This window comes from Sparus aurata, chromosome 11 (genome assembly GCF_900880675.1).
Source record: "Sparus aurata chromosome 11, fSpaAur1.1, whole genome shotgun sequence".
In the NCBI taxonomy this organism is placed as follows: domain Eukaryota; kingdom Metazoa; phylum Chordata; class Actinopteri; order Spariformes; family Sparidae; genus Sparus; species Sparus aurata.
Genome location: NC_044197.1, coordinates 7,606,340 through 7,631,628, shown reverse-complemented (window position 1 = coordinate 7,631,628; position 25,289 = coordinate 7,606,340). Strand labels below are relative to the sequence as shown.

The 25,289-nt window shown below is 43.3% G+C and overlaps 3 protein-coding genes and 1 long non-coding RNA gene across 9 annotated transcripts; 1 reads left to right on the top strand and 3 right to left on the bottom strand.

Annotated features, from left to right (window-relative positions):
* Positions 1 to 256: 256 nt before the first annotated feature.
* zar1 (zygote arrest 1) lies at positions 257 to 3,094 on the bottom strand. Its single transcript, XM_030432400.1, has 4 exons — positions 2,405 to 3,094; positions 999 to 1,091; positions 706 to 780; positions 257 to 596 (listed from the first exon to the last, which is right to left on the bottom strand). The coding sequence occupies exons 1-4, from the start codon at positions 3,062 to 3,064 to the stop codon at positions 453 to 455; spliced, it is 972 nt and encodes a 323-aa protein (XP_030288260.1). The 5' UTR covers positions 3,065 to 3,094; the 3' UTR covers positions 257 to 452.
* A 49-nt stretch (positions 3,095 to 3,143) lies between these two features.
* On the top strand, positions 3,144 to 7,643 carry LOC115590916 (uncharacterized). The gene is made up of 3 exons (XR_003985853.1): positions 3,144 to 3,199; positions 3,370 to 3,450; positions 7,431 to 7,643. It is a non-coding gene; the product is annotated as an uncharacterized LOC115590916 (long non-coding RNA).
* On the bottom strand, positions 3,554 to 5,872 carry slc10a4 (solute carrier family 10 member 4). The gene is made up of 3 exons (XM_030432399.1): positions 5,131 to 5,872; positions 4,694 to 4,904; positions 3,554 to 4,154 (listed from the first exon to the last, which is right to left on the bottom strand). Exons 1-3 carry the CDS (start codon positions 5,652 to 5,654, stop codon positions 3,633 to 3,635), a joined length of 1,257 nt encoding a protein of 418 aa, XP_030288259.1. The 5' UTR covers positions 5,655 to 5,872; the 3' UTR covers positions 3,554 to 3,632.
* A 1,380-nt stretch (positions 7,644 to 9,023) lies between the features above and the next one.
* On the bottom strand, positions 9,024 to 25,083 carry slain2 (SLAIN motif family, member 2). 6 transcript variants are annotated; one of them, XM_030433808.1, is made up of 10 exons: positions 24,338 to 25,083; positions 20,703 to 20,845; positions 15,594 to 15,761; positions 15,325 to 15,498; positions 14,894 to 15,247; positions 14,669 to 14,815; positions 13,393 to 13,479; positions 11,512 to 11,550; positions 10,815 to 11,028; positions 9,024 to 10,725 (listed from the first exon to the last, which is right to left on the bottom strand). In XM_030433808.1, the coding sequence occupies exons 1-10, from the start codon at positions 24,820 to 24,822 to the stop codon at positions 10,662 to 10,664; spliced, it is 1,875 nt and encodes a 624-aa protein (XP_030289668.1). In that variant the 5' UTR covers positions 24,823 to 25,083; the 3' UTR covers positions 9,024 to 10,661. The 6 variants fall into 6 exon arrangements, with proteins under 6 accessions (XP_030289668.1, XP_030289669.1, XP_030289670.1 ...); XM_030433809.1 differs by having other exon boundaries at positions 13,393 to 13,476; XM_030433810.1 differs by lacking the exon at positions 11,512 to 11,550.
* Positions 25,084 to 25,289: the final 206 nt, after the last annotated feature.

Sequence of the window (25,289 nt, the reverse complement as noted above, 5' to 3'; positions counted from 1 at the left end):
CCGCAGCAGTTAATTCTCACTGCCTGGGGTGCTTTAGCTAAAGCATGTTCCAACCTCAGTCTTAATACTGACTTTTTACATCTGCTATTAATCCTCAACTACAGGAGACGTGACTGAGTTTAGTGGGGCTACATCTTACATGTTCATTAAGCCTTCAAAATTGAAGCATTGACGTAATACATTAGCTGCCTTTTCTCCATTTCCACTGCCAACAAGACCTCAGCAGACGGTTTGGGTAAAAAGAATGTTCAGTACGCAGTGCAAGGTAACCATTTATTACATTGTCAAGTGTGTGATGCTTACCATTAAATTTCATCAACACAAAACAGGCATGAAACTAAGATTTGAAACAAATGTGTATTGCATCTGCAAATACAGTGGCGTGGGGTTGAAGGTGTCTTCACAGGACATGTACTGATGTGTTACAGGGCAGAGTTCAGAGGAGAGGTCTCCTAGACGATGTATTTGAAGCTGAACGTGCTCTCGCAGGACAGCCGCTTGCCTTTGCATCTGCCGCACAAATCCTGTCTGTGGGGCCGCTTGGGGTCAACGTGGCGTTGTGTTACTGCGCAGGAACAACGTGCTTTGTTGCACGTCTAGGAGGAAGAGGGGCTCGGGTTTAGTCATGACACATCAGAGGTTTGTTCATTTTACAAAAGCAAGTTTAAAAAAAAAAAAAAAAAAAAAAAAAAAAAAAGGGCTTACATGACATGTGATGTCTTCAACACGGTATGGGTTAAACTCCTTTTGGCATTTCCTACAGTACTGTTTGAAGTAAACCTGCAACACAACACACGTCAGTGAGGGCAGGTATAACATTACTCAAAGGCCCATTGAACCCACCAATGAAATACCATTTTACAGCTGGACCCATTTAAATTTTTACTGTTCACTGTCCAGATTTCAGATGAAGTAGCAGTTAACATTTAATATTTATTGACCCTTGATTTATTGCAGTCCTTGGGGTTACCTTGCATGCAGAAAAATAAAGCTCTCACCTTGTTGGTGCCCTGAACGCACCAAACGTAGGCGCTCTCCCATCGCAGATTGCATTCTCTGCAGTGATAATATCCGTACTTCTGCTCCAGAAACTGATGGAATGAAGGGAAGTCGGTAAGTCTGTTCAGTCTCCCTTCAACATAACATCTCAGTATTAACTATTATGATGAAGTAAATATTTAGTGGTCTTCTTTGTGGTCCTCACATCAGGTTTCCAGACTTTGGCCAGATGTTAAAATATTTTGCTGATCATCAACATTGTCCTTGTCAATTGTAGCCCAAACTTATAATCTTTGGTTTGTATCTGCACTGTTAGTTGAAACCTGGAATTAAATTTTCCAGAGCATCTTGACTGGAATGTAGTATATCAAAAAGATGTGAGAAATTACTGGAGTTGGTGGTGAATTGGTGAGACATGGTTTTAAAGACATTATCTAAATTAGATTTAGAGAGTTAATTTTAGGCCGGGTTTATATCCAAATCATGTGTCTGCTCAAAGTTAAAACGTCATAACTTCAGTTTTATTTTCACTGAAGGAACAATCATGAGAAGTGATCTCAAAAGTTAAAGAAAACACGTTAATGTACGATCATCGTAAAAACGCCAATTGAGGATGAGTTTTTAGGTTTAAATTTACTTAAACCTGATGAGGACATAACTGCTTTTGAACAGGAAGTGCAGTTTGACAGTTGAAAATAAGTCATCTTTGGGGACTTTAGGTTTGTTGATTTACAGTTTTATCTTTGACTCAAATTCCAAAAAGTATGAAGCTCCTTTTCTGTCACGCAACAAAAATATCTATGAATAATAAAACTCATTAAAGTCCCAGTAAAATGACATGTACAAGTTCTTATTGTCTCTATACTTCAAAGTTAGTGTGTTTTTTTTCCATATCAGAGCCACTTTTTTCTTCCTGTATTAATTTCGTTAATGACTCATATGGAACTCTTTGACTACAACATAAATGTAACCAATCAAATGTGATTGGTGATGACTAGCTAACCGACCCATCTATTAACCCACAGCTGACTGTTAGCTTAGCACAGCAAACTGGCAGCAAAATTTGTCTACATTACCCAAAAAGTAATTTTTATTTGTTTTAAATCATTATTTTAAAAAAGTCAGCAAGTGAAAATGTGGATAGGAAGCCATGTTGACATTAGCTGCTTAAGAAATGTCATTACAGTTAGCATAATTAGCCCAGATGCTAATATTGCAAGTTTACAATTTACTTTGGAAGAAAAAACAGTTTGATAACCAAAAACAAATGTGATTTATTACACAATTAACCTTAACAATTATAAGGTGTGTCATTTAGCAGAAGACTGTCAGGTAAGCTAACCTTTGGCTAACTCTCTCCTGTCAGTTACGGAGGGACCCCCCTTGAGCACCTAACGGATCTCACCTGGAAGCGCACGCGCGCCCTGCCCTTTGACCCCCCGGTCGCCGGCTCCATGTTTTCACTGGTCACCTGTTGCTTGAATTTTGTTTTTTTGCGTTTGTCTGGGACCTTCGCGGTCTTTCCCTCCTCACCAGCCCGGTTTTCGTCGCTCTTCGTCCCGGGCGGCTCTCCGGCCGCCGCCTCCCCGCAGGAGGCCTCCTCGTTGTTGTTCTCGTCGACCAGGAAGGAGGTGACGCACCTGTAGGCGATGGGTGAGTACACAGCGAGGGTGCGGGGGTACCGCACACCGCCGGCCGCCTTGGGGCTGCCGGGGGTCGCGGGCTCCTGGCTCGCTTTGCGCCACAGGTCCCCCTTCAGGGCCTGGAGGCTCCGCGGGCCGAGGGAGCACTGTGCCGAGGCGTCTCTCTTCGGGTTCACCTGCACCGCCACATCTTTAGTGTTGGCCTTCCGGAGCCTCGGGGTGAGCTTTGGATTGATTTGAGATAAGATGGACTTGAGCTGGGCGCGCTGGTGGTTGTTGAAGGCCTCCGCTGTGTCGCCATAGTGGGAGAGGTAACTTTTATATTTCCAGCCCGTGTCTTTAGACCGGGGGTATCTGCCCGTGTAGGGGTTGTAAGATGAATAGAAATAGCTGTCGACTGGCTCGTCACCATACGTCGCCATTGTGTTCAACCAACCAAGGTGCGTAGGTGTAGCTATTTAAACAGATTGGAAACCAGCAGCCCCCCATTAGGCCTGATTATCACCAGGTGTGGTTTCCTGGTCTCTTCTCAAACACAGCAGACACGTGACGAAGAGGTTCAAGCTTCAGTTTGGTTTCTATACACTTTATTCTCTTGACACACTTGTTTATAATATACACATATTGTACATCTTTTGTTTTGTTCAGACACTGAATTGGCACTGCAATGAATAACTGTTGGTCACATGTCTCTCTTACACACACACACACACACACTCACACACAGGTTAAAGCGCTGTGTAACTGAAGCTGTGTGATGTACTGATGTTCACAGATTGAGGTGAAGCTGATGAAAAGTGCTTTACAGGTAACACAGCAATGGTTTAAAACATCATGAGGTTTTTCATCCCATATAGACATGAGTTGAATGAAGAAGCTTATGACATCAAGCACCTTTTTTTTTTTTTTTCCCAGCAGTCAGGTCAGTGATAAACATTCTGATTTCCCTGCGTAGTCCTCCCTGATCTCTTATTCTGCTCCCCTTACATACTAAACAGGAGTTGGATCGGGGGGACAGGGATCCAACATGATGGTGTTTGGGTCACTCACTGTCACGGCACCATAGGATGTGTCAAAGTCCTCATCGTCGTGAAACCTCTGATATGTTATGTCCTCGCCGTCCCCCATGGGGTCAGGTTTGTGCAGGACTTTCTTCCTGTACATCCTGTAGGCCAGGATGAAAATGCCGGCCTCGGCTGCTTGGAACAGGGCGTACAGCAGAGGGAACATGTACATCCCTCCCATCAGCTGAGGGGGGAAGGCCAGCTTCAGGATGGCGGTGCACAGCTGCACGTTCTGGCATCCTGTCTCCAAGGAGACAGACCGGCGGCTGTTGGGAGGCAGGTCGAAGAGCATGGCCAGGCCGTAGCCTGCCGCGTAGCCGCACAGAGGCATGAGGATGGCCACCACGTAGACAGAGGGCGGGATGGTGGACAGGAGCTCCGGCCCCAGCATCGCTCCGGTGAGGATGAACAGCATGACGAGGGTGACCAGCAGAGACCACAGAGAGGCCTGGAAGACACAACATGTCAGGATGAGGGAGGTTTTTTGAACATATGCCAGATTTTCTCATAGAGGGCACCCTGGGAGAGGAATTAGGAATCTTTCTTGCTTTTTCTGAGGCATCTCCTACTTTTGTCCTGTTAAAGAACTAAAGTTCTATAAAGGTGAAGAGTGTCAATGTGTGAAGATTGCACATTCTGAGGAAAGCAAGTGATTTTAAGCCATACAGTTAAAGTTGTCTTGACTCTAAAAACGACCACAGTCCCCATCATGGCATCTCTGCTGCCTAACGTCACAGGCTATTGTAACTGATGTGGCCCTCCCTCACGTAAGGCTTTTATCAGATTGGGAGGGAGGGGCTCCTCCTGACACACTGCCGCTGATGTCACTGCTCCTGCGGTCAGCATCGATGGAAGGCAAGGAAAATTACGCAGTGCGCTTTTTGCGCAAAGGGGCACTTTCACCGAAAGTACTCTCTCGGTCTAAATGACCCCAAATTTAATTATTTGACTGATTCAACTTACTTAGTAACTTTGCTCTTAAATTACCTTCAAAACAATGTCGGCCACGCGCGTGTAGCGGTACCTCAGTATCACTCCTAAACCGATGGGGATGAGGGTGCTGCACAGGGTCAGGATGATGGCCCCGAAGGGCATGAGGTTGACCACAGGTGTGTTGATCCAGGCGCGGCTGTAGATCCACAGACACAGCGGCATCAGCACGAGCGCCAGCAGAGTGGAAGATATAGTCATGACGATGCTGTGGAGAGGAGAGGAGAGGGTTGTATTACAGCTGATCAGTAGTAGTTAGTTTGGCAAAAAATATAATACTGACTTTAGAGGCGGATTTAGAGCTATAAATGAATGCGTAAAGTTGACCAAAGTCCCGTTATCTCTGTGCGTAATTTGCTGACTAATACGTGCAAAACCTTTTGAAACATTTTTACATCTTCCCTTTATTACTGACTAAATGGAATTACATCTACCTCAGATTCATCTCCCCGTGCACCAGCAGAGACATGATATTTGATAAGTTTCCTCCCGGGCAGCAGCCACAGAGGAGCACAGCCATCGCTGCCACATCATCCAGAGAGAAGGCTAAAGCCAGCAGAAAGGCCACCAAGGGCATGATAACAAACTGACACACCAGTGCCAGCAGCACCCCGATGGGTCTGCGGATATGTTCTCCGAGCTGACTGACATCCACCGTGCAGCCCAGCCCCAGCATGGTGAAACACAGAACAAGTCCCACAAACACATTGATTCCGTGACTGAGCGGGGAATCCCAGAAGGCGGGCATCAGGTGAGGGGATTCCGTCGGCGGAGCGGCCATAAACTCGGCAACACCGACAGTCCTGAATCTGCTGCCGTCAAGGAAGATGGCACTACTGAATCCAGAGATGACACTGTCCTCCGGAGAATCCACAACTTGTTTCAAAGTGTCCGACATAACAAAATCAATCAAGCCAGCGTTTCGTGCTTCGCCACCCAACAGGCTGGAGTTCTCCATGGCGCAACAGGAGAGGAGAGTCCGCGACAGTCGGTGCTCGTGCGTAAAATGATTCCCCTAGCGGCGCACTGTCACTAAAGTGCAGAGGATCCAGTGGTCGGAGGATGTGATGGTGCCATGGCACTGATAGTCTTAAAGCGACTCACCGAGTCTGACTGGTGCCACGGATTGGCTCCCAGATAGACGCACATAGCTGGAGGGAGTCTGCACACGGACTTCAGCTTCACTGAGGGTGGATGAGCCAATCAATAACGCCCAGGCTGCTCTTTTATACTGCGCTCCGCTCCGAATAAGGAGAAAGGTCTTCAAAATATCAATCTAATTATTACATATTGACCTTTTTCCATGTGGAAAATGACACCCGCTCCAAAACAGGCTGTTCTGTTTTTGATTTTCTGTAGAGTTATAAAAACCTCCGTCAAGACGCATGAAGCTGTAGTGAAGACAGCTGTTAGTCGAGGTTGAGTAAGCGCAGCCCACATGAATGAACAGTGTGCTGATCTTTATACTAGTGCAGCAAACTGTGAAAATCTGCCGGCCTGTTTCTTTTGTTGGAGCTTCTGTTTCCTTTACCAAGTGTGCGCATTACGCACAAGCCCTCAGCGCAAACTTTATACTGCGCAGGTCTGTTTACTTTAACAGATGGTCGTTAATTTGTGTTATTAAAAATCACAAGTCAGGACAACGTGCTACCAATCAATCACTACAGCTGCTGGAATCAGAGAAGGTGCAGATTTAGGTTAAAAGAATGATGGGGAAGAAGATGCATCTGTCAACAGTCAGCTGAAGCCTGGTGTCTCTATGAATCTACTGTAGATCATTGAGGACCTTATATATTGTAACTGAAGCTGGTCCTGGTTAGTCTGACGAATATATGTAATATTTTCGGATGTTAAAAATGGTAAAGGATAAAAATTACAATAACCTCCTCAAAAAACAGGTGTTGAGGAAATGTTCAAGTTTCACCAAGTAGAAACAACTGAATCAATGACTTATAGACTCTTTATACAGCAACATAACAGTAACTCTACTGTAGTTACTTCACACCCTTGCAGTTAACAATTAAATGTAAAATTCTTTTTTATGAACTGTTTTTAAGGGACTCCACAAGTTTTACTAAATGATTATTGCAGTGTGTTTACAGGTCTTGGGGAGTAGTGCTGCGTATGTATACAAAAAAATAAAAAAAGTAGTATGAAGCCTTTGGTGGCTCCAGAGGAAGCTGCATGTCATCTGTTAAATTGCCTTTAGTGCATCAGCTGCATTGTGGGTAATGTAGGCGCCTGTTTTTCAAAATGGAAGAAGAATGCATGCAATAAAAATCTCTGGTTCTGATGTATCCATTTTGTTGATTAAAAAAAAAAGTCCATAATGAGTCCACCAGTGTTATAGGCGGGCCTACATTACCCACAATGCAACTGACATCACTGGGGATTAAATGCTGTTTCTTCTGTAGCCACCAAAGACTTTATACTCCTTTGTCACACATGCAGTTGTATTCCCTGAGACCTGTAAACACACTTTAATGTATAAAATGGTGGAGTTACCCTTTAAATGTTTACTTTAATTGAACTGTTGTTTGTTAATCTTTAAACCTGCTCAGTTTCTTCAAACAACACTCAAACATGAACATCTTCTGATTGTCTTATCTTGTGTAAATATGACAGCATAAATGTTGTGTTCTGCTGTGTGACTGTTTGCTCCACACATTAGTTCATCATTATCAGTAGAGCGTCACTTTACTTTGATTTGTCCACTGCGTCTGTGTTTCTGCAGCCCGGCCGGTATGAATCCTGTACATCAGGCTGTGACGCCACACGCAGAGGAAGCCGGGTGTCCAGAGACAATAAATGCACTGACGTCACGCGTCTTCGGGGCACTGAGGCTGGAGTGGGACGGGACAGTTTGCACCAGTCAGTGACTCAGGCTTTCATCCGTCTCCTCCCCTTCCCGGAGACGCACCGTGTCCCCCATTAACCAACGGGTGACTCCAGGTACGTAACGCATTAGCTATGTGTGTGCGGAATACATAATGTGTCACCTTCCTCTTAACAGCTTTAAAGTGGACGGACACTGTTTCACGTGAGCTTGCACTAATAACATACTGAAGTAGCCAATCCAGCTCAACATATCCAGTTTGAACGTCCCAGCATAGATGAGACTTAACATCTTTCCATTTGTATTAAGTCTCTGCTGCAGAATTCAGCTGTTTATACTCGTCCAATTGAAAGAAAGGCAGTTATTTTGAGTCTCTAACTCATAATTTAGCCTGATTTATAGGTCCACACGGATACAGATTAATGAAATCAGAATATGTTTTGAAAGGGTTGAACGATGTGATCCTTCTCGTTGTTGGCAGTTTTGACAGTTTCTATCTTTTGCATGTGAACTTGAACTAAAAGAAGTGAAATACTTTGATTTATAAGTTCACTGTCATGCCTTTAGACCTACCATTGTAAGTAACACCATGTTATGAGTTAAGACACAACAATAAAATTATTGACAGTAACAGATTTGGATGTGCCTTTTTGATGAAAGGGGTAGATGCACCTCTGATGTTTTCAAGAGTTGATATTCTGCTGTTTCAGCTGTTTTTTTGTTGTTTTTTTAAAACTTGTTGGCCTTAGTTTGAGCCAGGTCACATAAAATTAGAATGATTACAGCTGTAACTTTCTTTGCAGAAAGACTGAACAATATTTGATTTGAGTATTTGATAGATGATATGAGTCAGGATGGTAATTTGTCCATTTAATCTTCACTGAAAAAATTATAAATGATGTTGTGATTTTTGCTGAACTCTGTATCAAACAAGTTTCGTTCCCTTACATCTGGAAACTTTGTTTCTTCAGCTCCACAATGCTTAATGTTGTGACACATTTTACTTTATTTACATGGCTCCTGGATATTGTACCTTCCCATATTATGATTTAATATTTTCATCAATCTTTAAGCCATACTTACTGATTACTTTAATTTTTTGTTATGTTATTGTTGTATGTTAAGTTCTGATATCTGTTGGATTCTTACACCTTTTTCAATCACCTTTCAAGCATTTTCAGAGTTCTTCCAGCAACTTGCAGTTTCATGAATTCACATTAAATTAGATGTTATTGTGCTATGAACAGCCGGACTAATGTTTCATTATAGCACCACAGATGGTTAAGGGTTTGAGGGAAAAAGAAGTTTCATGTTTAAAATGTGCCACCTGTCTAAGTAGACGTGTCATCCTGTATAACATGTCTGAGGCAATATAAAACAGATATTATGATTGTGATGCAGTTAGTTTCATGCATAAGTGTTTTCAAGGACTTCAAGCACTCGTACAAACCCTGTAAAATATGCTGAGGATCCACAAAAATGCAAAAGAGAGAACAACTTTTCTGCTTTTATTTGAAATGTGAATTTACACAGGGAAACTGAATGTCATGTTTGTGGATATAAAAAAAAGTTCAATAACAAAAACTTTCACACAAAAGGTGTGGTTGGTATGTCTTTTTGCAACATTCGTTGTAGCTTCCCACTGAATCTGAGCTCAGACAGAGGCACCTCTCTCTTTAATAAATAGTTTCATTTACAGAATGAGTAATTAGATATAAATATGAAGGCGCATTTAAAACAATTTTTTTTAAAAGCAATTAGAAATGTATTGATTCAGTTACAAAAAACAAACAAAAAGGCAAGCAAATCAACCAAGCAGAGATGCAAGATGGCAAAGGATATTGGCAAAAGCAGAAATTGGCACAAAATGATAAACGAACAAACAAAGCAAGATGTTCAAACTCAAGTGAAACTTTAAATTATAGGCACTAGTTTCATAACACCCACCACACCAAGGATCAGAACAACTTCCCTAACACTGGCACACGGTTTGATTCTTTTCATAGCAAGAGAGGTAAAAGCCAGCAAAACTTATTCATCTTGTCATCTTTTTCTAGACATTTTCCTTTTTTTTTCATGGCATGAATGATATACACTGACATAAATCTGTTATGGGAATTTACTGAAAAAATTTAAAGTTTCCTTGGTTTCATTGGCTGAATGGGGACAAAATATGTTTTTGGGTTCAGGTTTTCTTTTCCAATAGATACGTTTGTTAAGACGTCAGATATAACTCAGACCTAATGTTAAACTGACCAAGCACTTGAATGGAAAAGTAAAATCTTGGCACAAATCAGAACTGAGGCTTTGGCCGAGGTGTCATCGATCACCCGGGTTTCTCACAAGTCCTGATTTGTCCCTTTGAAAACAATAAAAGGCTTTGGAGAGTTAGCTCGCAGTTGAGGTTCAAAAATGTACATTTTAAACAATTGAAATCTTCAAAAAAAATACTGATATGGATTGTTTGGACATACATTTCATAAATAATTTGAATAAATAATTTCCAAAACAAACTTGTGCATACATTCTGGCTGATTTTACAAGAGGAAAGATTCTTAAAAGTCATAGCCACACAGAGCTGCTTTCACTGTTGCAAGACATCCACAGTTTTCTAATGTAATGGGACATTTTCACCTGCACAGCATCATCATAGAGATCGCTCACCTACATCTGTTAAACACAGAGCATAAAGAGAGAAATGTGTGGAGACATTTCAACCTGAGGGAGGAGGAGAAAAGAACAGGGGGGAGAGGAGTGGGAGCAAAGCCGGGCAATGAAGTGATATGGACTGTCTGAAAGATGACTTCAGGCAAACCAAGGCAGGTGACGCGTCCTCTGCTGGCCGAGCTGGAGTCGGGCTGGTTTCTTTGGCATTTTCTGGGCAGTCTGCACTACATGCCTGACCCCTCCAGAGCCGGAGCCCACAGAGGAACACGATGGGAGTTCCTCTGTGATACGATGTGGACACTGTCTTCTCCTTTTTTTCTTTTTGTTAAATTCTCAATGTTATATATTTCAGGGACATAGTCTCTCTCTTCACTGTAAAAGGTATCTAGGTAGATAAAGTGCCATGTTGTTATGTCCCCCTTGTGTTGATCGTTTGATTGGAGAGCCCCCTGCTGGCCCATTTCAGTAACACCCTTCTCTCCAGTTTTCCCCTGTGCCGCTGAAGGTCCGAGGAGCAGGAAGAGATCTGAGACAAAAAAAAAAGATGGTTAAATTCTGTCTACAGTCATTTATCATTGAGGCTGGTGTGTGTATGTATGTGTGTGGTGTACACACCTGCGCACAGGTTGGGCTAGTTTGCTGCGAGGCAGAGGGATCCCCCCTCCTGCAGAAGAAGACGCACTGGGGCGGGGCAGGCCGCTGCGTGGAGCAGCCAGGGAGCGGGTGGGCGTGGAGGTGGCAGAATTGGGGGTGGATGTGGCCTTAACCGGCTGCCGCAAGGCCAGCGGGGACGGCGTGGCTGGAGTCCGCAGCTTACTGGGAGAGGGGACTGGAGACAGGTAGAGCATGACTACAGTCAGGTACAACTGTATTGTGTCTTTGTATATAAAATGCTTTGTTAGGTTTGAGTCTGATCCTAGTTTAACAACGAAGGTATGATCACAATGGTGTGAGATAGATATAATATGATGCCAGTTAACATACCTTTAAAACAAAACATCTATCAAACACATAAACATATGCAGGTCTTTGTTAACCACTGTCATCACAAATGAAGTCAAACCTGTTATGATGCAAGTTTAGAAACCAAAATCAAAGGCAACTACGTTTAAAATCAACATATAATATACAAAAAGGCTAATCAACTCCGCTGCTTTCTATGATTCTAGATGCACTGACAGAATGAGGTGATACACACATATTCTAGTGAAAACCTAAAGCACATATCATTAGCACGACATCAATACGACCACGGCGTAGAACCACAATCACAATATTTAAAAAAAGGTGGAAACCCTCAGTGAATACTCACTGAAATCACCTTCTTCTCCAAAGCAACAGGAGAGTGGGACTAGACAAAGACGAAGACAACAGAGACAGACAGGCCTTAATTCAGAGCTGGGAGGAAGCTGCTGCTGCTGCTGCTGCTGCTGCTGTGCTGCTGCTGAGGATGGGCTTCAATGAGGGGTCTCTTACTGTCTGTGTGTTTTCTTAAACTGATGAACTGAATGTGGCAAGTGACCCCTTGAATTTATGTGTAGCAGTAGATATTGATGATGGGCAGTGTTAAAGAGGTACATCAAAAGTCATCCTTTGAAAAAAAATATGTATATGATTGCTGTTAAAAACAGATACATATATTTGACTACTTCAGCTCTGAAGCAGCATGCATTTGCAAAGTAACTAGTAACTAAAGTTATCAAATCATGGAGTGGAGTAAAAAGTTCATAATTTGGCTCCAAAATGTAGCGGATTGCAAATAAAAGCAGAAAATGGAAAAACTCAAGTACAACTACTGAATTGTACTTAAGAACAGTACATGAGCAGCAGTAAAAACTTCCTTCATAAAGGTTATGATGATAATCTTTATGAACATTTTGGAGGATGAACTGTTTGCTACATTATATACAGAAGTGTATCTGCTATTTAGCCAACCCTCATTGTTATCAATGGGGTGGACAAAATTATAGAGAGATCCATAAATAAAGGTAACATCTTTTATTTTTTGCCTGTGTGGTTTTGTCTAATTGAAAACGAAATAAAATTTGCCAACGTTGATCAAAGAGCCTGTAAGTTCAATACCACCATAAACTACGTCTCTCAAAATGGCTGTACAATTGACACACCACCTCTTAAACACTTGGTGTTAAGCGAAAACTGAACATTACAACCTTCATGAAGAGAGGGTTTACTGCAGGACATATAATACTAATTTTGGAATTAAATATTTCATATATTCCACTCATGTACTACTGTAATGTGCAGTGCAATATTAAGTGTAGTCACTCCTCTGTTGCAAATCCTGTCAGTGTGACCACTAGGACTGTCATGCTTAACCAAACAATTTGCCTAACAATACAAGTTGTCTGGAGGGAAACGTTGTTGCTAAGGGTTGCAGTTACTATGCTACACAGGTAAATAAGCTGCTCACATCACTGCGTGACATGGCGTATAAGTGATTAACAGCGATTTGCAGTTTACATGGTTGAATACTTTTATGTATCTTAATGTTCACTTCAGAGAACAGCTGGCTAGTTTACTGTAACACATTAGAAATGTGTACCGAGTCAAGGGAGTCAATATAACTGAAGTTGTACTTCATGTACACAGATATGAAAATACAACAATATGAATGTAGAAAGTTATGCTAACTGCTAATAATGCATGTAACTAAATCTAAGTTAAGATGGCCGCCGAAGATGAACAGCTGAATGGAACTTTTCCTTTCATGTAGCCAGAGTCATGCGACTCTGATCGCCAACCATGGACCAGCAACGGCACACAATCACTGTTTTGACATTTCTGAACCAATTATTACAGAAACTCGACACCGTCCTTGTGCAGATCCGTTCTGCCTTTAAAGTACAAACATTAAATCCTATCAGTATGTTGGCAAACCTGTGTGAGCCAACTCAAGCCCATCGCTGCCAACAACAACCTTCTACTTCACCTCTTTCTTTAAAATGAAACAGGCTAAACCTGCCCTCAGTGACCCCACACTTTGAAATGTCAAACTGGCAACTAGACTTCACTGCACCTTCCTCAGCTCAATACAATACAGCTACATTATCATTTACACTCTGCATCAGTAGTCTTCAGTACACATGCAGCTGACACTAGTAAGTCAAACTGTGCACATGTCTGCGGTGAGACGACCTCACAGCCTCCAGCTGGTTTAGGAGCAGGCTGTTACCTCGCAGGGCAGTTGGGCTTTGGAGGTGTTGTTTGGGCTTCGGGGAGGAGCGAGAAGGGGTGGAGTATCTCGGGAGCTGAGCTGCTGCTGGAAAACAGGGACATTTCAGACTTTATTCTGCCTGAGATTCACAGTGTTACTGGAGGGGAAAAAAAGGGCTGTGGAGGCAGAGAAAAACCACAGAAGCCCGAGGTGCAGTTCGAGGCCACTAGGGGGCAATACAGCCAAACATTCACCGCTTGTCCCAGCTTCACTCAAGTGGCGCAGAAGCAGGCTGTCAAAGCAAAGTGTCAGTGCCACGGTCAGCTTCAACAGCCCATCTAACCAGTCTCAGCACAGACAGACAGATTGAGGCTGGTTTTTGTTGACACATGCTTTAAGAGAAGACAGTGAGAAAGGCTGAAATTCAGGTGTCTCACATGCCCAGTGCAGCCAAAGCTCAGATAGAAAACACATTCAACTATCAAGACAGTAAACCTTTCTCAATAAGCCAAAGTATACATATGAATGCAGCTGTAATGTAAAGGCTCAGGCCACATAAACACCTGCCACTCAGAGGGCTGGTTAAGACAGGATAAAGGCAGTCAGTACACATTTAACGAGCTGAAACCTGCCCTTTGACCCCCGTGCTCTCTGCCTCTAGTAACACAGAGGGATAACTCTTTTCTGGATTAAGGACAACACCATTACCTTTATCTCCCATTACAGGATTACATCAAATGGATACTCTTAGCGCACAGAGGTTGGATTCTAAGCTCTTAATGAACACAAAACCCTCGGAAACGAAATGTAAAACAATGTTAGTGTGGCTGATTCCAGGAGTCGCCCTGGATTCTCAAGTGTTGCCGGCACCATGCTCTCGATTCTGCAGAATGGATGGGTGCGTTTCTTTGAAGTGAGAGGAAGGATGCGTGTGCAAAAAAAGATATTACAACTGCAAATGATCAAAGACAAAGAAGAGGATCCCCGATACACCAAAGCCATGGCAGTACAAAGCAGCACAGCTCTCGTGCTGTAGGTGCAGCCAGAAGGATTAACAGAATTCCCATTTGCACGGTGACGAACAGGAGAATACACAGCCTGTCATGTTTCTGAATGTTTGGTATACTCGGAGAGCACAAACAAATATTAATATATGTCAGCAGACAACAGTGATATCAGGCATGAATCTGCTCTAGTGTAAAGGTACGTTTACAACTTTGGAGGTTTTTGCGTGTTTGCAGTAAAATGGATTCAGATAAAAACATGACCTGTACATGTCCGTCACAATACTCACTAGCAGACTGGCTCTGGTGTCGAGGAGAGCCGCCGTTTGGCACTTGCAGGTTGGACTCGCAGCTACGGCTGTTCTTCACAGGTTCTGGGGCCTGTGCCGTCGCGGCCGAAGAGCGCGTGAGGTTGGGAAGACTGCGACGCAGCTTTTCTGCAACAGAGATGACAGCAGAAACTTAGCTCAGGCAAAATGACAGTATCCAGAATTACACCGATGTCCTCCACTTACCTTCGTTCTTCACCACGTTGGTCTGCATGTCGTGCCCGTGGCCCTGCAGCGAGTGGCGAGGCTGCTGCAGGCGGCTGATGATGGGCTGAGGCGAGCCGCGGCTGTGGCTGTAGTCGATGGAGCGGGCGGGGGAGCGAGAGCGGGGTGAATTCCTGGGGGAAGCGCGGGGAGAGTGTCGAGGGGAGGGGCTGAATCGGTTGGAGGGCAGGTGGAAGGCCGGGTGCACCGCCTCCTCTTCGTCCTCCAGACTGTGCGCGTCTAACTCCTGGTCACTGAAGGTACTGCGCCGCAACGAGTGGCAGGATGAACCTGAGCTCCGCCTGGATGCTGTTGCGGCGTAGTCTTGTCTCAAACCTGACAAACATGGACGCACAGTTACAACACACTCTGAAACAAGCTGAAACCTTAAGGGAACTGGTACAGGTACATACTCTCTTCCTGCATGCGTGCCAGTATCTGGACATCAGTGACATCGTTGAGTTTGTAGGTGTTGGAGGAGCCCACTGAGTCCTCATCCATCTCTGACGTGCTTAGCTCACTGTCCACTGATGACTGCGGGCTCACCGCCGGAGGATTCCTCTCTGCCGCTGTGTTTCGCTGGTGTGCTGGCGAAGAAATTATTTGTGAACACTTCAGTGAGTCACATTCAACAAAAACATTATATTCTGTAACTGTTAGCGAACTGTGCGGAGAGCCATACCTGCGTTCCCAGGAATGAGCTGCTGTCTGACAATGGGCACTCTGCTGGGGGTTGAGGAGGGGGAGTTGAAGCCACTGCTGTAGGGGCTGTTGGCTGCGTTTGTGCTATATGGACTTCCATAACCCTGCTGGTTGTAGGGGCTTCCATACAGGCTCCTGCGCTTGTTAGCTGTAGAGACACAGAACGGAAACAAATATCAGTCAGGCCCCAGATTTGTTGAAATTTCAGCAAGAGTTCATCCCATATTAAAAAAAACAAACAAATCATGTTTATGTTTAATTTTCTCACAATAACTCTTGCTCAAGATGATATGTAAAACGTAGCATAAAAAATGAGGACGAATCCACTTTGAAATCTTGTTTCACTTGACCTATTTGTTAACATACTACATCTATACATTCTGTAGCCCATAAAAGCCCTGATGAAGGCAAACAGTCGACACTCTTATGAAAGCTCCACAGTGTGCTAGCAGTCTGCTCGAGTCTCTTAAAGCGTATGCTGAGTGTGGGCCTGATGGAGTTCCTGCATCATCAGCCGGGAGAATCACTTAACAATGCATGCCATTCAGTCCATAAGCGGAGAGCACAATGCAATTCTCTGTGAGAGCAGCAGTCAAAGGCTCCAGTCTCCAGATCTGTTGTCTCAGTCATGAGATCTGATTCTGGGCAGTTTGCTGGTCACTGTTGTCGTTTGGTGGTTTGGGTGGTTAATGTCTCAGAAGTTAACTCTTTACCAATCTCTCTCTCGCTCTCTGACTGGATGTGTTTACACAGCTGGGTGGTGCCTGGAAAGGAGCCTGTTAAGATCAGCCACCTCCCTTCACTTGTTCCCTCTCCTGCTGGTGCTCTGCACTCTGTCTTCCTGCATTATTTAAGAAATACCATCATGTCCACTCTGCTGCCATCCGCATGGATCAGCTGCTGAGGAATGTCAACAACGCTGCAGCATGTCGGCCTGTGACGCTGCACACTTTAAATGGATGCTTTGTCGGAGAGTGTATCTCTGGGAAGTTCACGATTACATTCTGATTAAAGGGCTAACGGTTGATTATATGACGATTATCGATTGGGTTTTAAAATTCAGATTACTGATGCCTGACATCGAGAGAACGATAATGCATCTCAGAATTGATTTTCCCCCAACCCTAAGGCTTTGTTTTCCTGATTTTGTAATGCTCAAGGATGATGGTACATGCAACAAATTAGCAGTAAATAAGTAATAATAAGTGAATGGTGATTAATTCAGGATTTGTAGGACTGCTAAGTCTTCAGATTTTGGGAAATGCTAAATGTAATTTAAGTTTAGAAATATGCTTGGATTCAAATACATTCCTTCATATAATATTTTATACTAAACAAATAGGGCCAAGTGACTTTTCTGTTGGTCCACTTAAAGAGGACTATATGTGAAAACAACCAAAGTTAAATAAACAGATTAAAAACAGTTCACGGTCTGAGTCGACATTCAAATCCAAAACCTCAACTGTGAGCTCTTGTGGCAAAACATTTGCATGAACACCACTGACAAACAGGAACATGTCTGTGAGTGCTTACAAACACAAATCAGTGTTCTATCAAGTAAACACACAAGAAAAACTCTCATCTTGACAGCTTAGAGTTCTGTGTCACAATTTAGAGATGATTAGATGACATCATGCCCTGTTAAACCGACTCTAGCAGCACATTGTTACAGACCAATCTAAAGGGATCTGCAGCAAAGGGACCAAACCAAAATAGAGTGTCCTCAAATCCTCATGTCCTCAAACAAGAAAAGAAGACAGTGAAGAGAGAAGAAGTGCTGTTTCTACCCACTTTAATTGATTTACTGTGATATGAAAATGTGCAGGAGGATTTTCCGCCTTGGCTTTTCAGCTGCGGAAACTTCGGGGTAGTTTCCACAGGCCGAGAAAAAACAGTCAGCACACAAGAGCCTGATATAAAATGAAGCCCTTGGAGGGCTTAAATGGTGAGGATGAATTGGAAGACAAAGCTTGGCATTGAGGAAAAAAATAAAATAAAAGAGCCTGCGAACATATCACAAGAGAAGAGCAAACAGAGGAACTTTTGTAAAAGAGACAGATAAATACCAGAAAGTAGAGCAGGGCTAAAACTGGTAGAGACATGCAGCAAGGAGGTGAACTGAATGTTCAATCTGAGGTTTGAGAAGAGACAAAGCTTTAATGAGCAGGAGAAGGGCAGGTCAGCTATGTGACTGTGGTTGGGACCTCCAGGGTCCTGCATGTGCACTGAATCAACAGCGCAGCACAGCTGTCAGAGCAGCAGCATGGAAAAAGTGTTCAGCTCCGGCAGCACATGCTGTGACTTTTTATCAGGATTGTCTGACATGAAGAAGACGAGTACAGTCAGCGCGCTGCCGTCTCCTCCCTGTTGATCGTTACATAACTGAGGCACGTCATGTGGGGTTAGGATTTTTACAGGGTGTGCACGGACAAAAGGCTCGGTCAACACTGACACTGTGAAGTTGACAATATATGAAAGCCCTGTATGAGTGCATAAGCTGGCATGGGTGTATTATCTAGGCAGAAACAAACACTTCATGATACATGGAAGTCAACGCTTTGACTTCAGTCTGACTCAAGCGAAGTCAAGATTTTTTTCTTCCTTCGCAAATTCCTCTGAGGCAAACTCAAGCTGACACCATGGCAACAGGGTTTCCAGGCTCCTGCTAGAGACCGGGTGTGAAGGAGAGTAGCCGGGAGCCATGAGGGTGTGTCTGTGGTGAGTCTCTCTTTCGCTCAGATGCTCACTGCTTAGGATGTGCTGAGGCCAAAAAGAAAAATCTTTACTAAAGCCCTGACCTTTTTCTTTCATTTATTTGATTTAATTGTTTTAAATACATTTCAGGTAAATCACAAGACTCCACAGAAAATCCTCGTTGTCCTGTCTTTGTGGAAGCGGTGACAACATCAGTGCTAACTGAGGACAGAAATGAAGGCAGAGGAGTGGATTGTATCAGTGACAGAGGGGATATTTTCAGGCCCAGCAGGATGACGTTATCCCCCCTTCCACACCTACAGTGATGATATCACCACTATCACCCCACTCAAGTGGCTAGTTGCGTGTAGTATTAGTCAGCTGCTAGTAATGTTGTGGGCTTTGTTCACCAATGGTCCTTTCCACGCAGGCTCCTAAAACCCAATCTGCAGTGTTTTGCCTGAGAAATAACCTAATCTCTGAGGAAGGAAACAGCCCATAGTGATCACAATAAAAGGAAAAGAGAAAGAGATTAATCCTGCTGTGTTTTAATGAAAGTTGCCAAGCAAGTTTCCTGACTTCACTGAGATTAATCATACAAGAGAGGTTTTCCCTGTTTAGATGTTCATAAAAAATATCTGAACTGTGGGAAAAAAAAAGAAGAAAAAAAAAGCTCAAGGTCTGCACTCATTTAACAGCCACTATCAACATATCTCAGTATCCATGGCTGAGGAGGTGGCTGTGTGTCCAGGTGCTGTCCGGATAGTTGCGCAACAGAGCTGAGATCACAGTGGACAACCTTCAGCGGCCTAACGCTCAACATGATCCGTCACATGGGCATACCACTGTCAAAATGGAAATGGCCCGGCTTAGTTTAGCTGCGAGGGTTTGAGGCCGGTCGTCCTCACTGAGGGAGTGACTATAATTAGTGGCAGCCATATCTCAGATAACAGACACAGACAGAGCATAAAGGACGACAGACTAGGTAGAATGTTATCGATGAAATCACTAAATGTTTGATTTTGATTTATACTGAATGCAATCATGAAAAACATTGAAAGAAAGTAACTCACCAGACAGATGTAATCTAAATAAATAAATACTCCACATGCTCGAAGCACCTCGGTGCAATCGTATGGCACAAAATAATGAATATTTTGCATACCCCTTGGCGACGGTATAAATTAAGCATTATTTTTCACACACGTTGCCACAAGGATACACTATCAGCACCTCAAACTCCCGATGATGTCATGGCTTTGAATCATTTGCGGCACATTCATCCCATATCAAAAGAAGAAGAGACTACCAAAACGTACACACAAACGCATTCTCACAAACCCTCCACCAGGTGATAAAACAACAGCCTCTGCCATTTTCTCTTTAAATAGGGAAGATGAACTACACAAGGGAACTTTTCTGATTAATAATACCTGTGTTTTGTTATTTGTAATTGGGTGTACTAGCAGTAAAGGTATTTCAAGAAATAGGTGATAATAACACAGAGCCATTTATTTTGTGTTATGTTGTGCTTCAAAAATCAATACATGGAAATAGTACGATTATCACAGAAGCTCAATTAAAGTTCTTTGTAGGAAGAATAATAATAACAACATGCATAGCCCCCTCTTGTCTAGCCTGCATTTAAACACAAGCTCTATCTCGCTGTAACTAAAATTCTTTATTTGCTATTTATGTGACAATCATTTACAACTTTTCTTTCAAATAGTGTTATTATTATGGCTAAAAGTCTTACAGAGCATTCACGAACAGCACAGCTGTAGAAACATCACTGCTGTTTTACTTTGTTTCTATGTGTTGTTGCATCAATATACCAGTTCTGAGGTGTACCGCGATTTAAAACATTACGTATGTCAGTTGGAGTAAATTTGCTTATTTACCAGATTGAATTCTACTGTGTTAATATTATTAAAACCTTCTGTCTTTGTAACTGACAATAATAATAGTCATAATAATAATAATTGTGTAATATCATATACCATGAAACCATGACATTTTCTGAGATGTCATACCATGTAAATCTCATACCGTTGCAAACCTTGACATGTAAATTGTGTCAAACTGACATGACTTTGTGCTTGTCAAGATAGAGGAACTACATTGTTTTATTGTTGTCTGACTCTGACCTGACTAAAATAGATGCAAAGTGATGAAGAATAACTTTTATGACAAAGATGAAGATTCTGTCCTGCTTAAGTTTCATCAGCAAGACAGTGAATCCCTCCAAAAAGCCAGGGTGGTATTTTCTAGCTAACCGCTTAAAGAGGGATTAATGAAGTGTGTCACTGATGTTGTTACTCTCTCTACTACTACTACTACTGCTGCAGCTGCTGCTGCTTAGATGACATGTTTCGTGTTAACTGAGGTTATTTACCTGACAGGGTGAGGTCCAGTCTGTGGATGAGGGAGCGCTTGGCTGATTCCATCTCAGGACTGGGGTTGTCAAGGGCTTGGCGGCACCACACGATGGGACTTAAGGTTTTCTGCAGGGGACTGTTGAGTTTGGCCTCATACAGCCTGGAAAAACAACAACAGAATACACAATTAGACTCAGTGAACTGCATGTTCTGTAAAGCAATACAAACATATACATACACTGTCACTGTCATGTCATCTCTCTCTAATGGTGACCGACCATGACTGACAGCTCATGCCTCATACGTGGTGTGACCCAGTAGCGCTCAGAGGAAATGAGATTGTGGGGATAAAAGTGTTTGGACAGAGTTTTCTCCTCAAAAGCTGCAGTGCCAATGACAGACAGAGCTCACTGACACTGAAAATTACTATTTGTTTTAATTCAGATCTTTATCATACTTAAATATTTAAACTGTCAGAGTCCATCAATTATTTAATATGCTGCTAAATAAGCACCACCAGCTGAAACGTAGTAGTCACTTTTAGAGATCTTTAAGACTTGTCACTGTAATCTCGACTCTTACTGGTCACATGTTGCATGAGTTCATTTAGCACAGACCAGTGTTAGCATTGATGACGATGCAACTTTCCGCTGCTGCTGCAGCAAACTTTAAGAATGGAGCACTGTCACTTAGCCCAAATTGTTTGGAAAAAGTCACTGGGTTCAGTGCTCAGTCAGCTGTATCGATTGGACCGTCAAACCCATTTAATACTGCCACTGGCCAATAATTTGTCCGTTTGTCGGAAAGAGAAGAGAAGAGAAGAGAAGAGATTCCACTCTGTGGCGAAATCAGAGTCAGCAGCTGTCAGCTCTGTTGCCGCCATACAAGAAGCCTTTCATGATGAAAGCAGAAACACTACAGACAAGGAGGACTAGTGTAGAGAAATACAAGCTGAAATCTCGGACTGCACATTTTCACTGTTTATCAACACAAAGGCAGTCATTCACATTCACTCCAGCACATAAATTAAATCTACCCCTAAGAGACCAAACACTTTATACACGACGTCCAAGCTCTGAAACAATGATATCTGTCATGTCCACATGCGGTTTGGAGGAGTGTGACAAGCAGATATTGATAGGCAGCGGCACTGCAGGAGAAGGCAGAATTTAAAATCCACTCTGATGCTAATTCAAGGATTACAGGAGTCTATGACAGGAACTGGCGAGTGCCTCGCACTACACAGTAATCCCAGATATCAATCTGATCCAGAGGGCAGACAAACAGCCAGGGCATAATGAGAGTGGCTCTGCTGGGCATGAGTGAGCAATGTCTGAAAGTGGTCTGATGTCAAAAGGCTCAGAGGCTGGCACTGCTGCGAGCAAACGAGGGAAGACTCTGCTCTGAGCTGGCGTTCAACCAAATATGAGCTACATTTGGAGTAGTTTCAGTATCTATCATTAAGTTGTATCAGGAGCTACGCCCTAATGTTGCTTATTACAGTGTCATGATCACAGGAGACGCAAATCAAACAAACCCTTCCTGACAAGAGAGATAACAAGCACCATCCTCTAAGGACAGCCCATCATTTCATATCTAGTCCGTTTCTGTCCTAATTAAGGTCATCAAAAGTATCAATACTTCAGTGCTCCTTTGATGCCATCTGTTTAAGACCCTACAGTATCCGTTTCGATAGTATTAAAGGGCTTCTGTGGAACTCCTGTTGTGCTGGAAGATGTTTGTTATTTTACCTTAGCGCACTCCATTTCTAATCTAACGTTAGATACTGTTGCTCTCTGTTAGCGGAGCAAAGAGAGGCACTGAGATGAATCACTCGATAACCTTTGGACTGTCACGGAAAATAAGACTTCCTAAGTCCTTCAAAAAGCAAACGGCAGTCCAACAACATTAAAACAACTTCTATCTCCATCTGCAGGCTTGCTAAGTGACCGAGAGAGACGGGGAAGGTCTCATTTCTCAAGTCACGTTACCATCAGCTCACATGCGCACAACATGACCGCGACTAATACATTTTATTTGTTACACAGAACCCCTTTAAAATGTTTACAACTGTGTTCAGTGACTTCTTCTTTATGAGCAGGTCGCAAAAAAGAAAAAAATGTGTTCTATTTTGTGGGCATGTTCTTTTTCATGTTCATATTCATGTATCAAAAGAGGTATCAATTATAATTTGTTTATACTAGTATTGTATCAAAGTTTAAAGTTCTGGTATTTTGATAACCTCAGCGGTCCACTATGTAGTTTTGGGCAGGAAACTTTAACGAGAAGGAAATGATTCTTTATGATTCTAAATAAACTTTATGGTTTTCATGACTAAACTGACCTTGAAGGACAACACAACTTCATACTGTTTTACTTTGTTTATATTTGGAGGATCCTGACACCTTTCTAGCTACAAACAGAGTTGTGGGGACCTTATTTTCCTCTGAGAACAGCTTATTTATTCAGTTATGGAAAAATATATATTTCTGTTTGTATCATTACCATTGTAATCGTGTAAATATAAAAATTCTGCCTAGGAATTTCCTCTCCAAAACTACACGGTGCCCCTTTAATCCTAATAGACTGTCTGCAAACCCTTTCACCAAGTCTACATGTCTGATATTAGCCGTGTGATGAAGACTCCTCTCAGCGTGCAACTCTGCCTCATCGAGGGATTTTCCTTGAGTTGGGATGAGAAGCGAGATTTAGAGAGCTGCGCAAATCCAATCTTACACCAGAGTTTCAGGGATTACACTTCTAAAGAGTGCCTATGCAAAGCCACCTAACCCTGAAACGCCATAACTGCTCAGCGCTGGAGGAAATAATATTATCAGAATGTATCAGGACAGGATTAAGAACAGGAGTGTGGGCTGTCAGGCTGTTTCTGATTATAAGCACACCAACACGATGCCAAAGGGTCATCCATGTCAACGCGTGCCTTTTATGTTATTAATACCCAGTGTTTGTAATCCCTGCTCGTGATCAGCTTTTTGACACTGACACAGCGTTTATTCCGACACGATGAGACTGAAGTCCTATTTCAGATCTGTTGCCTCCTCACTTGGTGCTGCAGAGAACTTGTGGCTGCGTGCCAACTGTTGGTGCGAAGGGGAATTCGGAGGAGGAATATAACCATGGCTACCTCTCCCACATGGGCTGCTGGTAGCAGGAAAACAACTTTCACTTTAGCTGCACACACTGATCTCCTGCCACCACTGCCATGCCAAGCCAAGCAATCTGCCACATCACAACATGAAAACGGTTCAACAGATGATCAGGGACTGGAGGGTCCTGACAGCCGAGAGCCTCAGAGGCCTGCTGATCAGAGACAAATTCAGACAGGAAGGGAGGAAGAGATAATAATAGATAGAGATCCAGTATTGATTGTATGACAAAGCATGTCTACTGTGATCACACAGTCCGAGAAGGGGCTTGGCATCGCCCACATGACTTGCCAAACAAACAACATCCCTCAGTCAGTGAGACTCCTTCAGCACAGATCACTTTAGATTTCACTGAAGCCACTGAGATTGTTTATGCCAGACGTTTTGTCGTGGTGGCTAATGTGCGGAGCAGCTGTGCCCCAGTACTGGAGACACACACACGGCTGTAAAGGCGAGATACCTCCCAGGACAAGCCTGTCACTCACCAGCTGTCCTCGTCTTCGTGTAGACAGTCCATGTCTTCCAGATCTAAGATCTCCACTTCGTCCAGAATCGACGTTTCCCCTTCATCTGCGAAACCCCCGGTGGTGTCTGAATAAAGTGAGTTCATACTCGACACAGAGGCAGAAGCAGCCGATGCCCCCTCATATTCGTACGGCCTCCTGAAGCTGATACCGTCGTAAGACAGTCTGGGGCTCAAGCAGCGGTTATTCTCCAGCAGCCCACTGTAGCGACCCGTTCCGACGAACCCCACCCCAGGGAAGCCGGCCAGACCGGCTGCCATCCCGGCTGACAGCGACGACTCGTATCCGTCGCTGAGGGGTCTGTGGTTCCCTGACATCGCTCCGGACGAGGACAACATCGTAGACCGACTCCGGAGCTGTTCATTTTGCTGTTCTAGCTTCTTCACCAAGTCCTGGAGCTTCCGCACCTCCAAGTCCGCGTTGATATTTGAGTTGATATCCTCCATAGTGGCTCTCCTCAGCCCTACGAAAATATGCGGTGGTCTGTGGTATTTTTAGTCCTTCCTCCGCCGACAGCCTATTTCTCTTTGTTTACTTCACTTTTATCTCCGTGTTCAAAGAAGACACTTTGGTGTTCGACCGACTTAAAAAGCTCAACATCGTCATCTTCTCCAGTTTGCCGTGCTCACGGGCAGGGTCGAGGCCATTTTCATAATACTCGTCACCAACTGTGAAAGACCAACAGGCGGCGGATAGCACACGTCACCGCGTAGAGCGTCGGGAGCGAGCACGTAACCAACACCTATTTGCACGTGCACAGATAACTAGTCTCGTACAAAGGCGTTTAACGTAATTTTTCAAAATAAATGTCGTATTTTACACATCTAAGATTTGGGTAGCTCAAATAATACATTATTATTTATTCTTTTTTTTTTTTTTCCAACTATTATTTTCTAAATAAAATGAATATTAA

Coding starts and splice junctions, on each gene's coding strand:
- slc10a4 (XM_030432399.1), bottom strand. CDS start 5,654: ATGGAGAACTCCAGCCTGTTGGGTGGCGAAGCACGAAACGCTGGCTTG. Junction 4,905..5,130: donor CACGGGGAGATGAATCTGAG/GTAGATGTAATT, acceptor TCCTCTCCACAG/CATCGTCATGACTATATCTT. Junction 4,155..4,693: donor TGGCCGACATTGTTTTGAAG/GTAATTTAAGAG, acceptor TGTGTCTTCCAG/GCCTCTCTGTGGTCTCTGCT.
- slain2 (XM_030433808.1), bottom strand. CDS start 24,822: ATGGAGGATATCAACTCAAATATCAACGCGGACTTGGAGGTGCGGAAG. Junction 13,480..14,668: donor ACACCAGAGCCAGTCTGCTA/GTGAGTATTGTG, acceptor CCTGTTTTCCAG/CAGCAGCTCAGCTCCCGAGA. Junction 10,726..10,814: donor CTAGCCCAACCTGTGCGCAG/GTGTGTACACCA, acceptor TTTTTGTCTCAG/ATCTCTTCCTGCTCCTCGGA.
- zar1 (XM_030432400.1), bottom strand. CDS start 3,064: ATGGCGACGTATGGTGACGAGCCAGTCGACAGCTATTTCTATTCATCT. Junction 1,092..2,404: donor GGGCGCGCGTGCGCTTCCAG/GTGAGATCCGTT, acceptor TCATTCCATCAG/TTTCTGGAGCAGAAGTACGG. Junction 781..998: donor GCGTTCAGGGCACCAACAAG/GTGAGAGCTTTA, acceptor GTTGTGTTGCAG/GTTTACTTCAAACAGTACTG.